Raw genomic sequence first — 17,667 nt, 5'->3', positions numbered from 1 at the left:
TCCTTCCAATGGAAAAGAATTGTTGTTCACATGAAAGTGCCCATGGGTAAAATTGGAATTCAGCCTAAAAATTTCTATCTATCCAAGGATTGTTCCATGGGAAGAGTAGTCAGGACACACAGGTCTGACTGGTTCTGTCCTAAGGTGATTTTCTTAGACTATGAGCAGAATGTTTTCATTTGCCAACACCTTGGAGAGGACCCAGAGATCTCCCAAGATGGGGTTTGGAGGCCTCAAGCCCAATATAGGGACAAATATAGGGACAAAGCAAAATACAGAGACGAAGCAGCTCTGTGCTCAGTGGAGTAGAGACTGAGGACAGCAGAGGAGACCTGGGAGGGATTGAAGGGTGTTTTCAGAGATGGTGGATCCTTTTGGCATAATAGAGAACAGCCAGAGAAAGAAAGAATTAATGCAAAGGGCAGATAGGGAGGGCCAGATAGGACCCAAAGAGAAAGGAATTTCCCTCCCAGGGCAGGGCTGTGGTGCAGCATGTCCCCCAGAAGGAGTCTGGGTCAGCCCCAGGCTTTGTGTGTGTCGTGGGTTGACTATATGATGCTTTTATCCCCAATCATCTCATTCTGTTTATGTTGAATAATAATAAGTTTTGTACCTTTAAGAGTGTTACAGAGAGTGAAGGGGGAGAGAGAAGAAGCGCACAGTTTTTTTTTCAGACACTGCACTCACTCCTCCACATTCCTGCTCCTGACTGTGTTGTCTGCGGACAGACAGCGGGACAGAGAGCTCTTCTTTTGCTTTTTAGTTAGTGTTAGCTAGCTGAGGCAAAGAAGTTCCCTGGACTGTTTTTTCCCTTTTTCTTTGGACCTCTTGGAACTGCTCTGGACTGAACACCCAGGAGAGCACCGGCAGCTGCAGCTGTGGCCCACCGGGCCGGCCCTGGCCTGCGACAATTCCAGCACTGAGAGACTGATCAGAGACTGAGTGAGCTGCTGCTTGAACCCGGGGTTTTCTCAGTTTGTCATCTCTTTTAGAGTGGCAAGGGGTCTCATTGTTTTGATACTGTTTTGGTCGTATTGTTTAATAAACAGGGGGTTTTTTTCCACCTTTCTCCAAGGAGGTATTTTTCTTTCCTCCCGGACCAGTTGAGGGGGGGAGGGGCCGATTGGATCTGCTTTTCCCACCAGAGCTCCTTTGGGGGGATTCTTCCCCAAACTTGCTCTAAACCTGGACAAATACATGAATTGGCGCCCAACGCGCGGCTGGGAAATGTGGAAAAAAGCCCTATTAATTGTGTGTCTGTTGTTGCTAAAGCAGTTAGTAGACATGATGCTTGGACCCCTGATGTCTCTGGTTGTGAAAGCCTCTGTATGGCTCTGGGCTCTAGACCTTTTTGAGGTTTCAATACCTTTCTGGTCATTAGGATTATTGTCCTTAACAAGTAATTTTTACGGTAGAGGGGTACGGATTGGAATAGCTGTTGTGCTGGCCCTGGTGATAATGATTTATAAAGCATTCAAAAAGATACTGACCTCTGTTTACAGCATGTATGGTTTATGGTTTCTTCATCCTACCCTGCATCCCAATTCCAGTGGTATGTTTTGGGAATTTATTAGTAACTACACTCAGTCTGTTAGAGGAGGAGCTAAGAATGAGACTTTCCAGCCTTCCCTTTCCTTCTTCTCCTTTGGATCGGTTATGTCACTTTTTGAGAATGTTCCGTTTCCCCTGAATGTTAAAGAGACCATCTTTCTGGTATTTAATTTGGTAAGTCTCCTCTATATGGTCTGCAGCTTCTCTAGATTGAGGGCTGAGATTTCTAGACGGGCTGATGAGACCCCTGACTCAGGAGTAAACCCTGGTGTGGAAAATCCTAAGTGGTGTGGGAAATGGGAGGATATGGGCGAAATCCTGAAGGAATTCTCTGACCCTATAGTGTGGGATTTTCCCCATGAACAAATTCAGAACCCAGCTGAGGTGGGGAAATATCTGAAAGAGAAGTACCAGGATGAGCCTAAGGAGAGGAAGGTCATTGCAGTGAGCTGGGCCCTGGCATATGCTTATCGCACACTGCTAGATACTCTAGGGCAGCAGACCGAGGCAGGGGGGCAGGGAGATAAATCAGCAACTGTCCCGGTGACTCAGGCTGCAGCTAACACTCCAGGCTCGAAGCCAGCAGCCAAACCCATGGCTGTTGCTACCAGTACTAGAAGTGGGAAATGCACAGCCAAGACCAATCGACCAGTGGATGATGATGATGATGATGATGAAGGAGAAGGAACCTCAGTGCCCCCTGACGTAAAGTCAGGAGTCAAAGCAGCAGATGCAAGATCAGATGCCAATACTGAGTCCTTCTCCCTGAAGGACCTTCGTGGCCTACGGAAGGATTACACTCGAAGGTCTGATGAATCCATAATTAGTTGGCTGGTCCGTCTCTGGGATGCTGCAGGCGAGGCTACCGTTTTGGATGGCACTGAAGCCAGGCATTTGGGATCCCTGTCACAGGATACTGTCATAGACCAAGGAATGATGAGGGGGGCTAACTCTCAGAGCCTCTGGGAACGGGTCCTAAGAAGTGTAGCAGAAAGATACCTGTGTGCAGACGATCTCTATATGCAGCAGACTCAGTGGAAGACAATAGAGCAAGGGATCCAACGCCTGAGAGAAATGGCCGTGGTTGAGATTATCTTCTCAGATGATGTAACAACTAGGAACCCAGACTTAGTACCATGCACATCTGTGATGTGGCGAAAACTCGTACGACTCGGGCCACAAGAATATGCCTCTGCCTTAGCCATCATGAAGAGGGATGAGAGGGATGAGACTGTGCTTGACATGGCAAGGAAGCTCCGAGCATATGCAGATGCTGTACATGGCCCAACACATGCCAGAATCGCAGCGGTGGAAACACGTCTTCAAAAATTAGAGGACAAGATAGAGGAGGGTCACAAGAAACTGAGGGAGGAGATTAAAGAGAGCTTTCTCCAAATCTCGGCGGTACAGATCAGAGGTTCTGGTACCCAACGCAGACGTTCCCCAGACGGCGAGAGAAGGTACATCCCACGAGCTGAGCTGTGGTTCTATTTGCGTGATTGTGGAGAAGACATGAGGAGATGGCATAGACAACCTACCTCTGCTCTGGCACAACGGGTGAGACAACTGAAGATTCAGAGAGGAAGTTCCAAAAGGGAAGCAGCTCCAGTGGCCAGTAACCGAACTGTCACATATGATGATAATGACAATATTTTTGATCCCCTTGAAGGAACCTCCAAGACATATGCCCAGGGAAAGAAGGATAACCAGGCTTAGAGGGGCCCTGCCTCTAGCCAGGTAGAGGCTGGGGAAAACCGTGTTTTTTGGACTGTGTGGATTCGTTGGCCTGGCACATATGAACCACAAGAATACAAAGCTTTGGTTGACACTGGTGCACAATGCACATTAATCCCATCAAGACATGTGGGGACAGAGTCTGTTTCTATTGCTAGTGTGACAGGGGGATCACAGGATTTTACTTTGGTAGAAGCTGAGGTGAGCCTGACTGGAAATGAGTGGAAGAAACACTCTATTGTGACTGGCCCAGAGGCCCCATGTATTTTGGGCATAGACTACCTTCGAAGTGGGTATTTCAAAGACCCAAAGGGACTCAGATGGGCATTTGGAATAGCTGCTGTAGAGACAGAGGGTGTCAAGCAGTTGAACAGCTTGCCTGGACTGTCAGACAGCCCATCTGCAGTAGGTCTCCTGAAGGTGGAAGAGCAACGAGTGCCAATTGCCACCTCAACAGTGCACCGCCGACAGTACCGAACGAATCGAGATGCTGTGATCCCCATCCATAAGATGATCCGAGAGCTGGAGAGCCAAGGGGTGGTCAGCAAGACCCACTCACCCTTCAACAGCCCCATCTGGCCTGTGCGAAAATCTGAAGGAGAATGGAGATTGACTGTGGACTATCGTGCATTGAATGAAGTGACCCCACCCCTGAGCGCTGCTGTGCCGGACATGCTGGAACTCCAGTACGAGCTGGAGTCCAAGGCAGCAAGGTGGTACGCCACTATAGACATTGCCAATGCATTTTTCTCCATTCCTCTGGCAGCAGAATGCAGGCCTCAGTTTGCTTTCACCTGGAGAGGCGTGCAGTACACCTGGAACCGATTGCCCCAGGGGTGGAAGCACAGCCCCACCATCTGCCATGGACTGATCCAGGCTGCACTGGAAAAGGGTGAGGCTCCAGAACATCTGCAATATATTGATGACATCATTGTGTGGGGGAAGACAGCAGCAGAGGTGTTCGAGAAAGGGGAGAAAATTATCCAGATTCTCCTAAAAGCTGGCTTCGCCATCAAGAAGAACAAAGTCAAGGGACCTGCTCAAGAGATCCAGTTTCTGGGAGTGAAGTGGCAAGACGGACGGCGTCAGATTCCCACCGATGTCATCAACAAGATCACAGCAATGTCTCCACCCACCAATAAGAAAGAGACACAAGCTTTCCTAGGCGCCATAGGTTTTTGGAGGATGCATATTCCCGAATACAGTCAGATCGTGAGCCCTCTCTACCTGGTCACCCGTAAGAAGAACACTTTCCACTGGGGCCCAGAGCAGCAACAAGCCTTTGCACAGATCAAGCAGGAGATTGCTCATGCAGTAGCCCTTGGCCCAGTCAGGACAGGACCAGAGGTGAAGAATGTGCTCTACTCTGCAGCCGGGAACCATGGCTTGTCCTGGAGCCTTTGGCAGAAGGTGCCTGAGGAGACTCAGGGTCGACCACTGGGATTTTGGAGTCGAAGCTACAGAGGGTCTGAAGCCAACTATACTCCAACAGAGAAAGAAATCCTGGCTGCCTATGAAGGAGTCCAGGCTGCTTCGGAGGTAATAGGCACTGAAGCACAACTCCTCCTGGCACCCCGACTACCCGTGCTGGGGTGGATGTTCAAAGGCAAGGTTCCTTCCACTCACCATGCCACCAGTGCTACATGGAGCAAGTGGATTGCTCTCATCACTCAGCGCGCCCATATAGGTAAACTGAATCGCCCTGGGATTTTGGAGGTCATTACAAATTGGCCCGAAGGTGAAAACTTTGGTCTCTCTGATGAAGGGGAACAAGAAGAGACACGAGCTGAAGAAGCTCCACCATACAACCAACTGCCAGCAGAAGATACACAATACGCTCTCTTTACTGATGGGTCGTGCCGCATTGTGGGAATGAACCGGAAGTGGAAAGCAGCTGTATGGAGCCCCACACGGCAGGTGGCAGAGGCCACTGAAGGAGAAGGTGGATCAAGCCAACTTGCTGAACTCAAAGCTGTTCAACTGGCCCTGGACATTGCTGAGAGAGAGAAGTGGCCAAAGCTCTACCTTTATACTGATTCATGGATGGTAGCCAATGCTCTGTGGGGATGGCTGGAGAGGTGGAAAAAGGCTAACTGGCAACGTAGAGGAAAGCCAATTTGGACTGCTGAAGAGTGGAAAGACATTGCTACCAGGGTAGGGAAGCTGCCTGTGAAGGTCCGCCATGTAGATGCCCATGTACCCAAGAGTAGAGCTAATGAGGAGCACCAAAACAATGATCAGGTAGACCAAGCCGCAAAGATAGGGGTGTCCAAAATAGACCTAGATTGGGAACATAAAGGAGAGTTATTCTTAGCTCGGTGGGCCCATGATGCCTCAGGCCACCAGGGCAGAGATGCCACCTATAAGTGGGCACGAGACCGAGGGGTGGATCTAACCATGGACAGTATCTCTCAGGTTATCCATGACTGTGAGACGTGTGCTGCCATCAAGCAGGCCAAGCGACTGAAGCCCCTCTGGTACGGTGGGCAGTGGTCCAAGTACAAGTATGGGGAGGCCTGGCAGATTGACTACATCACACTGCCCCAGACACGCCAGGGCAAGCGCTACGTGCTGACCATGGTGGAGGCCACCACTGGATGGCTGGAAACCTACCCTGTGCCTCATGCTACAGCCCGGAACACCATCCTGGGCCTGGAAAAGCAAGTTCTGTGGAGACATGGCACCCCTGAGAGGATTGAGTCAGACAATGGGACTCATTTCAAGAACAGCCTTGTCAACACCTGGGCTAGGGAGCATGGCATTGAGTGGGTGTACCATATCCCCTACCATGCACCAGCTGCAGGCAAAGTGGAGAGGTACAATGGACTGTTAAAAACCACATTGAAAGCATTAGGTGGGGGATCTTTCAAGAACTGGGATCAGTATCTGGCAAAAGCCACCTGGTTAGTTAACACCCGAGGCTCTACTAACCGAGTCGGCCCTGCCCAATCTGAGCCTTTGCAGAGAGTAGATGGAGACAAAGTCCCAGTGGTACATGTCAGAGGTTTGTTAGGGAAGACTGTGTGGATCAATTCTGCCTCGAGTACAGACAAACCCATTCGTGGGGTTGTCTTTGCTCAGGGACCAGGTTGCACGTGGTGGATAATGCAAAAAGATGGAAGAACCCGATGTGTACCTCAGGGAGACCTGATTGTTGCATAAAACCTGTATAAATATCACTGTTTCCTGAATGTTATTACCATTGTCTGTGTATAGTTGTATAATGGATGTATCATGTATGTACTTGTAGAGTTAGAATTTATATTAGTTTTAGTAGTAAGCAGACGATATGGGGATAAGGGGTGGAATGTCCTGGGTTGACTATATGATGCTTTTATCCCCAATCGTCTCATTCTGTTTATGTTGAATAATAATAAGTTTTGTACCTTTAAGAGTGTTACAGAGAGTGAAGGGGGAGAGAGAAGAAGCGCACAGTTTTTTTTTCAGACACTGCACTCACTCCTCCACATTCCTGCTCCTGACTGTGTTGTCTGCGGACAGACAGCGGGACAGAGAGCTCTTCTTTTGCTTTTTAGTTAGTGTTAGCTAGCTGAGGCAAAGAAGTTCCCTGGACTGTTTTTTCCCTTTTTCTTTGGACCTCTTGGAACTGCTCTGGACTGAACACCCAGGAGAGCACCGGCAGCTGCAGCTGTGGCCCACCGGGCCGGCCCTGGCCTGCGACAATTCCAGCACTGAGAGACTGATCAGAGACTGAGTGAGCTGCTGCTTGAACCCGGGGTTTTCTCAGTTTGTCATCTCTTTTAGAGTGGCAAGGGGTCTCATTGTTTTGATACTGTTTTGGTCGTATTGTTTAATAAACAGGGGGTTTTTTTCCACCTTTCTCCAAGGAGGTATTTTTCTTTCCTCCCGGACCAGTTGAGGGGGGAGGGGCCGATTGGATCTGCTTTTCCCACCGGAGCTCCTTTGGGGGGATTCTTCCCCAAACTTGCTCTAAACCTGGACAGTGTGGGCAGGCAGAGGCAGGCAGGAGGCAGAGCTGTCAGCAAAGGAAGGGCCCAGCCAGGTGGGGCAGCCGGGGGATGCCGACAGCCTGCAGGGACAGAGGCGCAGGGCAGGGACACCGTGGGACAGCCTGGGCTGCACAGGGCACAGGGATGGGCAGCAGCTGCAAGACAGCCCTGCCAGAGCCACCTTGGGCAGCACTTTGGCCATGGCTGCTGGGCCTGGGGCCAAGAGGGGACAAGTGACCCTTGCAGGACTGGGGCCTCATTGCCTCCTTGTCCCTGCTCAGCAGCCTGGCAGGGGCCGCCCCATGCTCCTGCCCTTGCCATTGCACATCCCCACATGCCAGTGCGCATACCGGGAAGAGCCCTGAGCAAGGAGGGAGGGACAGGATCTGCCTGGCCTTTGGGCTGGGGCTCCGGCCTTGGCCCTTTGCATTCCTGAAACACATCCAGCTTTTCTCAGCACCAGAGACACCTTTGCCTTGTTTATTCCCAGCTATCATCACTGCCTCCAGTGTTCTGCTCTACCTAGAACCTGGGGACACTTTCTCAGTCATGTCCCTCAGTGGGACCCCTTAAAACTTCAAGAAACTTTGGAATTTCAATTTAATTTTGAGTTCTTTAGAAGTTTTTTGATAACTCTCTCAGCGACTGAGTCTGATGTAAACAACACCCAATCCCCAAGAGGCTCATTAAGGTCCTTGTGCTGTGTCTGTGCTGCTGAGCTTTAAAGGAACAGCTCTTGCCAGGACCAGCTCCTCTCCCAGCCCAGCAGGGCTGAGGGCTCTGCCTGTAGGCACTGAGGGGACAGGAGCCAGGCAGAGACAGGCTGAAGGCAATCAGGATTGGGAAGACATTGAGCTGAGCCTTCACTTGGGGAAAGATCTTCACAGCCCTGGGCATGGTGAGTGTGTGGGTGCAGGGCAATGTCCCCTGTGCTCCTGGAGGGATCTCCTGAAGCTGACCCAGGACAGGACTGATGTGACTGTAAGGATGGCTCTGCTGCTGTTTCTGCTTTGGGGGAGGATGTGCTGCAGAGCGGGGCTGCCCTGGGCACCGTCAGAGGGACAGGGCAGGACGGCTCCTGCTGTCAGGGACGGCTGCAGGGGGTGAAGCTGGGGCTGCAGCCAGGGCTGCCCAGGGCTGTCCTGCAGAGCAGCTCCTGCAGCCCTCAGGGCTCTTGGCCAGCCCAGGGCATGTGCCACCTGCCAGTGGCAGCTCTCAGCCTGCCTGGCAGCTATAGGGAGGTGTATGGACGCTGCAGGGAAGAAGTTGGAGGTGGAAGAAGCAACCCATTTCAGGGCAGATTCCTCCTGCTCTGGAGATGGTGCTGCATGGCCAGGGCTGCTCTCAGCTTTCTTCTAAAGGGAAGGGAAAGGCACTGTCCACTTTGGCTGTATCACTGAGACTCCTGCACTGTCACCCTGAGCACCAGCAGCTGGGCCTCAGATCTCCCTCAGAAAGTGCCTCCTCAGCCTCCTCTCCCTACAGACAGCAGCAGCAGTGCCTTGGCTTGCAGCATCTCTGTTTGTCTGGCCTGCCCTTAAGGCCCTGCTGCCAGGGAGATGCCCCTGGGCAGTGCCCTGTGCTGGGAGGGGTCTGCAGGGCAGAGCTGAGCCCCCAGGGCTGGGCTGGGCTCTGGCAGCACTGGCAGGGATGGGGCTTGGATATGGAGAAACCACTCCCAGTAGGCACAACTCCAGGCAGCAGAGAGCCAGACCAACCCTTGGTATCTCATCCTGTGCAGCTGCACAGGGAAAGAGAGAAGGGTTTGGAGAAAATTATTTTTTAACTGGAGAACTCAAAAAGTTCACTTTATTTTTCAGGAAAGTTTTAAGTGTGATCACGCTGAAATCAAAAGTGGTGGAATTAACAAAGGGTTCCTGTGTGGTTCCAGCAGGTCTGACTGCACTGGGGCACAGGGAGCCCTGTTTTCCCTTTGGGCTCCGCAGTGTTCAGGCTGAGGGCAGTGCTGAATATGAGGCAGAAACTCAGCAGCACAAACTCGAACTCAAATAAAGTTTAGCAAAATTCCCTTAAGGGAAGAGAAGTAATTTTGAGGAGATTCCAAATGAAACACATAGGATTAACTTAAAGACTTGGTCCAGCTATTCAAGTCTTCTTTCAACAGTCCACGATTCCCAGAGTGAAGAAATGTCCAATCAGGCACTGCCATTTCCTTTCCAGACAGGTGATAATCCTCTATAAATAACCATAACCCAAGGCTGCAAATGTCCAACAGCAGCTCCATCAGCCATTTCCTCCTGCTGGCATTGGCAGACACACGGCAGCTGCAGCTCCTGCACTTCTGCCTCTTGCTGGGCATCTCCCTGGCTGCCCTCCTGGGCAACGGCCTCATCATCAGCGCCGTAGCCTGCGGCCACCACCTGCACACGCCCATGTTCTTCTTCCTGCTCAACCTGGCCCTCAGTGACCTGGGCTCCATCTGCACCACTGTCCCCAAAGCCACGCACAATTCCCTCTGGGACACTAGGAACATCTCCTACTCAGGATGTGCTGCACAGGTTTTCTTCTTTGCCTTTTTCATGTCAGCAGAATTTGCACTTCTCACTGTCATGTGCTACGACCGCTACGTGTCCATCTGCAAACCCCTGCACTACGGGACCCTCCTGGGCAGCAGAGCTTGTGCCCACATGGCAGCAGCTGCCTGGGTCAGTGGCTTTCTCAATGCTCTGCTGCACACAGCCAATACATTTTCCCTGCCCCTGTGCCATGGCAATGCCCTGGGCCAGTTCTTCTGTGAAATCCCACAGATCCTCAAGCTCTCCTGCTCACACTCCAAACTCAGGGAACTTTGGCTCATTGTGCTAAGTGCTCTTCTATATTTTGGTTGTTTTGTGTTCATTGTTTTCTCCTATGTGCAGATCTTCAGGGCTGTGCTGAGGATCCCCTCTGAGCAGGGACGGCATAAAGCCTTTTCCACCTGCCTCCCTCACCTGGCCATGGTCTCCCTGTTTGTCAGCACTGGCTTTTTAGTCTATCTGAAGCCCCCCTCCATCTCCTCCCCATCCCTGGATCTGACAGTGTCAGTTCTGTACTCGGTGGTGCCTCCAGCCCTGAACCCCCTCATCTACAGCCTAAGGAACCAGGAGCTCAAGGATGCCCTGGGAAAACTGGTGACTGCAACTACAGAAGCAATAAATTCTCTTTTCTGCTACAGAACCTTCAGAATATAACTCTTTACAATTACAGCCTTTTCCCCCTATTTGTCTATTTTTTACTATGGCAACTTTTTCTATTGTTGTAATGTTTCTCACAAAATGCTGTAGTATTACTCTTAGCATTTCTACATGAATATCCACCTTTTTTTTGAAATAAAAAGACTTAAAAGAGGCTTGTCCTCTTGGCATTTAAATAAAAACAAGTTATTGCTCTAAGCTCTCTATCCCGGATTCTTCCTGAGCCCTTCTCTGTCTCTGCCTTTGAGCAGAGGTGGAGGGAAGAAGATTCCCAGCACAGCACCAGAGCCATGGACAAGGGCCTTGCTCTTCCCACATCTGCTTTGCCGAACTCCACCCTGTCCTTCCCAGCCCTGCTGTGGCTAAAAGGCCGGAGTGCTCTGGCAGTTGGGCACTGTCCTGCTGCGTGTCCCTGCTGTGGCCACAGCAGGGCCGTGGGCACTGGTGGGACACAGCTGGGCTCCAGCACAGCAGCTCCATCAGCAAAGGGCATCTCCTGAGGGCAGGGCAGGGAGGCTTTGCTGTCCTCCAGAACCACTCTCAGGAGAAGGCCTAAGGAACAGACTCTGAAGAGGCTCCTTGTGTTCCTTGTTCTCCCAGGGCTCCGTGGGATGAGATCAGGGTCCCAGGGTGGCCTTCAGGGGACTCAGGTCTGGGGCAGGTTTTGCTCATTGGTGGCCAGTGCCCATCAGATGCTGGATGGTCTGTGCTAAACCTTCCTGGGGCTCTGCAGCTTGTGCCAGGGCTGATGGCAGGGGAAGGTTTGTCTGGAGGGCCTTGGGAGCTGACAGGAGAGCACAGGGGACCTGCAGGGACAGAGTGTGCCAGGGACCAGCAGGGAGTGGAGCTCACTGGGCACTGGCCAGGGTGGGATCACCCTGAGATCAAGCACTGAATGTCTGCTGTGAGCCAGGAGAGCTCTGCAGCCCAGGGACACAGCAGGCACAGGGAAAGGAGCCTGGGCACTGACTCCTCTGACCCTCAGGGAGCTCCCCCAGGAGGATCCAGGGCAGCCCCGAGCCCCTCTGGCAGCCCTGGAACAAGGCAGGCACCTCTGAGCCCCTCCATGGCCACGCAGAGCCTGTGTGGGAGGGCGTCAGTGCAGGGAGCACCATCAGCTGCCTCTGTGTCCCAGGCTGAGCAGCAGAGCCCAGCAGAGGCACCCAGGGCCCCAGGCAGCACAGCCCCCGTGCTCTGCAGAGCAGCAGCCCCAGCTCAGGCTCTGGGGAGCAGGGCAGGGGCTGCAGCAATGGCTGCTCAGGCCAGCACAGACATGTTCCCCTGGGAAGGGCTCTGGGGGCAGCTGGCATGGGCCAGGAGCAGAGCAGGAGCCCATGGGGGTGCAGAGGAGCCCTGGCAAGTGGCTGCCCTGTCCCTGGGCCAGCAGGAGCTGCCTGAGGAACCTTGGGGCCAACTCTGCGCTGTGCTGGGCAGCAGGGCTGGCCCTGGGACAGCAGGAGCTGCCCGAGCTGAGCATCTGCTGAGCATTCCAGGCACAAAGTCGCTGTCCCTGACCTCCAGGGCCTCCAGTTCCTGCTGCAGGGCCAGACAGGGCTGGGCTGCTCTGCAGGGCTGGGGTAGGGCCAGGGAGAGCTGAACAGGGCAGTGCCAAGGAGAAGAAATCACTGGATCTTTGGACATACAAGTCCCTGGAACTTTGAAATGCCCTGTGGAATTATTCCACGAGGCTCCACAATGTCTGAATTGCCCCTTGGTTCCACGTGGTCCCCATGGTGTCACAATGAACACTTGGTTTCATGGTGTCTCACAGTCTCCCTCTGGTCCACTTGGTTTCATGAGGCTCTGCAGTACCACAATGGCCCCTTAGTTCCATGATGCATCACATTGTCCAAATAATCTTCTCCATGAGATCCCACAGTGTCACTAAGGTCCCCTTGGTTCCATGTGGCCCTGCAGTGTCACTAAGGTCCCCTTGGTTCCATATGGCCCTGCAGTGTCACTCTGGTCCCCTTGGTCACACCAGGCCCCACAGTGTCACAAGGCACCTTTGGTTCTGTGGGCCCTCAGTCTCTGTTTTGCTGGTGGGCAGGGTCAGCACCAAACACACAGACACCAAGTTCAGGAATTGTGTGATTTATTATACTGCAAAACTGCAAAGAATCACAGAAGGAGCAGCTCAGCAATGCTCCAAATCATCACCACAAAAGATTGCCTTCGGTGATTAAGATCCAGATCCAGCTACCCTCAGGCTTTACCATCCCCCAGACCCACACAGCAGCTGGGGAAGCTGTCACAGCCAAGAGCTGCAGAGCCACTCCTGGGCACTGGGAATTCCTGCAGGTGCCTCCAGCCCCAGGTGAGGCTCCAACCCCGCTGGGAGAGGGCCCAGCTCTGACAGTGCTGAATGAACAAACTGACAGCACTGCTAGTGTGGCAACATCTGCTTTCAGCCTCCTCTTGGGTCCCTCCCAAAGCCTGGCCAGGGCTCAAGGAGGAACCAAGGGAGGTGACTTTGACCATACAGCCCCAAACAAGGCCCAATGTCAGATTTCATGGCCTTGTCTGGCTTCTAAATACACAAAGGTCAACACATGTTTCACTAATGAGTGGATACATCTATCACAGCTCTAATGACCATCATATTTCATTAATGAGCAGTTACAAAGATAACCTTTGGTTGGAAGGCTCATCCAGAGGCCACCTTTGGCTCAGGGCCTGCTGTCCAGGCCTCACTAAGGGCTGGTCTCCAGGCCTTGGCACTTCAGGGACGTGGTTTAGTGCTGGGCTTGACACTGCTGGGTGACCAGGTGGACTGGATGAGCTTAGAGGTCTTTTCCAGCAGAAAGGATTCTATAATTCCATTATTCCATCTGCTGGATTCAGTCAGGTCCATGTTGGCAGCATTACTTTGCTCCAAAAAATCCCTCTTGCCCAGCTCCTGTGGCCTGAGGCTTCAGCTCCTTCAGCTCCTGGTGCTGAGCTGCTCATGCTGAACAAAACGACTCAGAGAGAAGAACACAGTCCATGCAATTCCTTCTGGGACACAGAGAGGGGATTTGCACAGACGTGTGCCCTGTGCAAACAGGAGCATTGTCTGCTGTGGCCTCCTCTCTGCCCTTCATGCCTTTCAGCGCTTTGAACCAGCCAAGAGCTTTCTCCAAGAGTGCAATGGAGCAGCTGTTCCTGCTCCTGGGCCTGGCTCTTCCCAGTCTCTGCCCTTGTGTGGGATCTCAAGATCTGAATCCTGAGATGCCGGGCCACCGAGACCACCCTTGGGGGGCCCGGGAGTCCTGGAATGTTGCCAGAAGTGTCTGGTGGCAGGACTTTGACCCTACACGGGAGACGACACCTGTATGAAGATAAGAGGACTTCACCACCACAAAACCTTTCGGGGAGATAAACCGGCATTTGGCTTCCACTGGGTGAGCTCTGACCACCACAACCTTTCGGGGGGAGCACCACCACCTTCAAAGCCCTGAAGAAAAAAGAGAGAGAAGAAGAGAAAAAAAAAGCCAGCAGAGACTGCAAAAAAAAAACAGCAGTCACTGAGAATTCCACCTCTCAGTTTCTGCCGAAGACAATCGTAGCAGAACAGCCCGGACTGGAACCAGAAGGCGCCCTGGGTCCACCTCTCGTGATCTGCTGGACAGATCGAGACGTCCAGACTGCTCTGGCGACAGATTTGGTAAGAAAGCCTGAAAATAAGAACATGGGAGGCACACCTTCCCAGGAACAACGGGAAATTTTGTCCACCTTATAAGGTGTGACACAAACATACAAAAATTAATTAGCTCTGGCCTTAAAAGGCCGAGAGGAAAACCCCCGAGACGCACCAGACGTCCGGGGGGGGGCCCTCGGAAGAGGGGGGAGCAGGACTCCGGAAAAAATTAGCTCTGGCCTTAAAAGGCCAGGAAGAAATAACCCCGAGACGCACCAGACGTCCGGGGGGGGGACTCTCTGAAAGAGAGAGGGGAGCAAGGCTCCAGGAAAAAATTATTAGCTCTGGCCTTAAAAGGCCGAGTGGAAAAATGCTCTTGGAGAAAAAAGAGCAAGAAATATTATTAAAACACCCGGTCCCAAAACCCAGAAACCCTGGGAAACTCCCAAAAAGCGTCCTGAAAGCCCAGAGAGCATGGAGGACTCAGGAGCAGAGGAGGGGGAGCAGGGGGGGGGAGAGAGGGGACCGGGGGAGGCGCTTTCTCGCAGCCAGGCTGCAGCGGAGCAGGCAGGGAGCGCGGGTAAAGAAAAAACAAGAGACGCGTGTTCAGATACGGCTTTGCTAAGCTCAGGGCCGGGGGGTGCAGCGGCCCCGGGGGCCGGCAAGGTAGCAGAAACGCGCGCGGCGGGCAAAACTCGCAAGAACCCGGGACGCAGATCGGAGCGAGTCGCGGCAGAGCGCGGGTGCAGGCGGGAGCGGCCGGCACACACTGACGAAAGGCCACACACACACACAGCGTCGGAGGAGGAGGAGACAGTCAGGGGCAGACCGAGGGGGGAAAATTCAGAGGCGGAATAAAAAGGGAGAGGAAAAAATTACCTCGGGAGAGACAGAGAGCAGCTCGGAAAGCACGCATGCGGCGAGCGCGGGCGGGGGCGGGCCAGACCCCCGGTGACGTCTCAGGCGAAGAGGGGCCCTCTCCAGACTTGGTGCCTTTGGTAAAAACCCTCGGAGTCCCAAGCCTCTCCCCTCCCGGGGAGGCTTGTGTGTTTTCTAACCCTATTGTCAGTTGAATCAAAAAACTAGGTAACCCCGGTCTCAAGAAAGCCTGCAAACAGCAACAATCGGCTGAATGAGAGGCAGCTGTGTTCATGGCTCCCAGCCACGGAGGCCGGTGACAGCGCCACTCGTGGGGGAATGACCGAAGTGCACGACATGCCTTTTCCTCAACAAGATATAAGAAGAAACGAATACTCAGACAAAAGTCGAGACTCAGACTGCAAAGGACAACTCAGAAGAGAAACAAGAGAAACGAAAGACTCTGGGGGGGTTTTTTCTCTTTGGGGTCTTGAATATTTCTGTATAAGAACGAAAGACTGGGAAGTTTTCTCCTTAAAGTCTCGAATTGCAGTAGGCAATGGAGTAAATTTACCTATTACAGGGGAAACTGACAAAGGATCATATATTGATCAGCTGGCAGATTTCTTTGACATTTCTCCCATTTGGAGAGGAATTTTAAGGGTAGATTTCTTTGACATTTCTCCCATTTGGAGAGGAATTTTAAGGGCAGATTTCTTTGACATTTCTCCCATTTGGAGAAGAATTTTAAGGGTAGGATTTTATGTTTTAATAGTTTAAGGTTTTATATTGCAATAGTTCTCCTAGTCCTCATCCATGTCGTCCCAGATGCCATGAATCGGATTGTAAAAGAGGTTTTCTTGGGGCAAACAGAAGGGGGAGATGTCGGATCTCAAGATTTCAGCCTGAGATGCTGAGCCACCGAGACCCTTGGGGGGGCTCGGGACTCCTGGAATGTTGCCAGAAGTGTCTGGTGGCAGGACTTTATCCCTACACAGGAGACGACAAGGATGAGGGCTTCACCGGGTGAATGGTGAAGGGATTAGTTAATTAGAGGGTGAGACACAAGGTTTAGGATTTATGTACAGGGGGGTTTAGAGGAGTAAGATGGAGGAATTGGGGTGTGTCCTGTCCTCCTCCTTCTTCCTCCTCTCCTCCATCTTCTTTGGCCACGGTGGCACCTTTCTATTGGTTATTACTAAGAGTACACCGAGTTATAACAATAGATGGTATTGGGGAAAAATGATAAATATTGTATACGTAGCAAAGGGTATAAAGATACGTGGCTGCCCGGAGGGCAGGACAGAGTGTGCCCATGGCTGACTGCTGTGCGGATCTCTGTTGGGCTGAAAGAACATCTTTTAGATAAACAATTAATAAACATAAAACCGAAAGAAGAACTGAAGCCTCTTCTTGTCCTTTGATACGCGGGCTGCGTCAAGGCCACCTCCGGGCCACCTCCGGGCCTCCCAGGCCCCTCAAACAGCCGAGATAAACCGGACACACCGGGGTGAATGGCGAAAAGATTAGTTAATTAGAGGGTGAGACACAGGGTTTAGGATTTATGTACAGGGGGGTTTTGAGGAGTAAGATGGAGGAATTGGGGTGTGTCCTGTCCTTCTTCTTCCTCTTCTTCTCCATCTTCTTTGGTGATGGTGGCACCTTTGGATTGGTTATTACTGAGAGTGCACCGAGTAATAAGAATAAATGGTATTGGGGAAAAATGATAAATATTGTACACGTAACAATGGGTATAAAGATACGTGGCGGTCCGGAGGACGGCACAGTGTGCTCATGGCTGACTGCTGAGCAAATCTCTGTTCGGCTGAAAGAACATCTTTTAGATAAACAATTAATAAACATAAAAACCGAAAGAAGAACTGAAGCCTCTTCTCGTCCTTCGATACGCGGGCTGCCCCAAGGCCACCTCGGGCCTTTCCAGGCCCCTCAAACAGCCGAGATAAACCGGACACTTGGCGTTCCCTGGGCGGACGCGAACCACCACAACCTTTCGGGGGGGGGCAGCACCCTCAAAGCCCTGAAGACCAGAGAGAAGAAGAAAACAAAAAGACAACAGAGTCTGCAAAAAACAGCAGTCACTGAGGAATCCATCTCTCAGTTTCTGCCGAAGACAATTCGTAGCAGAACAGCCCGGACCGGAACCAGAAAGGCGCCCTGGGACCACCTCTCATGATCTGCTGGACAGAGACCGAGACCTCCGGACTGCCCTGACGAAAGATTTGGTAAGAAAGCCCGGAAATAACAACATGGGGGGCACACTTTCCCAGGAACAACGGGAAATTTTGTCCGCCCTACAGGCTGTGACACAAACATATACAGAGGGAATTCCAAAGAAAGAATTAAAACAAATATTGCTATGGGCAAGGCTAAACTACCCACTGGCAGAAACTTGCCTGCTATTTGAAGTGGGGTTTTGGCAGGAGATAAATAGACACCTATATTTCTTAGCTACTAAAAAAGATGAGACAGCGTTGAAGCTGCTGTCTCCTGCAAGAATAATGCTGGAAGGTATTTCTATGCAAACGAAATTCCAGGAAGACCTCCAGATGCAGCAGACATCTGGGGGGGGGGCCCTCTGAAAGAGGGGGGGAGCAAGGCTCCAGAAAAAAAATTAGCTCTGGCCTTAAAAGGCCGAGAGGAAAATGCTCTTGGAGAAAAAGAGCAAGGAATATTATTAAAATACCCGGTCCCAAAACCCAGAAACCCCAGGAAACTCCCA

At 52.0% G+C, this 17,667-nt stretch overlaps 2 protein-coding genes across 2 annotated transcripts in view; one reads left to right on the top strand and one right to left on the bottom strand.

Annotated features, from left to right (window-relative positions):
• LOC102070273 (uncharacterized) overlaps positions 1–17,667 on the bottom strand; it is a 255,480-nt gene that overhangs the window by 153,828 nt on the left and 83,985 nt on the right. Inside the window, exon 5 of the mRNA XM_074544293.1 lies at positions 10,502–10,506. Coding sequence (XP_074400394.1) covers positions 10,502–10,506 — 5 coding nt within the window. The remainder of the gene's footprint in view (positions 1–10,501; positions 10,507–17,667) is intronic.
• Positions 9,482–10,447, top strand: LOC113460819 (olfactory receptor 14A16-like). The gene has a single exon (XM_026799446.2). The coding sequence runs from the start codon at positions 9,482–9,484 to the stop codon at positions 10,445–10,447; it is 966 nt and encodes a 321-aa protein (XP_026655247.2).

This window comes from Zonotrichia albicollis, chromosome 7 (genome assembly GCF_047830755.1).
Source record: "Zonotrichia albicollis isolate bZonAlb1 chromosome 7, bZonAlb1.hap1, whole genome shotgun sequence".
Lineage (NCBI taxonomy): Eukaryota > Metazoa > Chordata > Aves > Passeriformes > Passerellidae > Zonotrichia > Zonotrichia albicollis.
The sequence above is the reverse complement of the archived record's forward strand: the minus strand, read 5'-3'. Positions and strand labels throughout refer to the sequence as shown.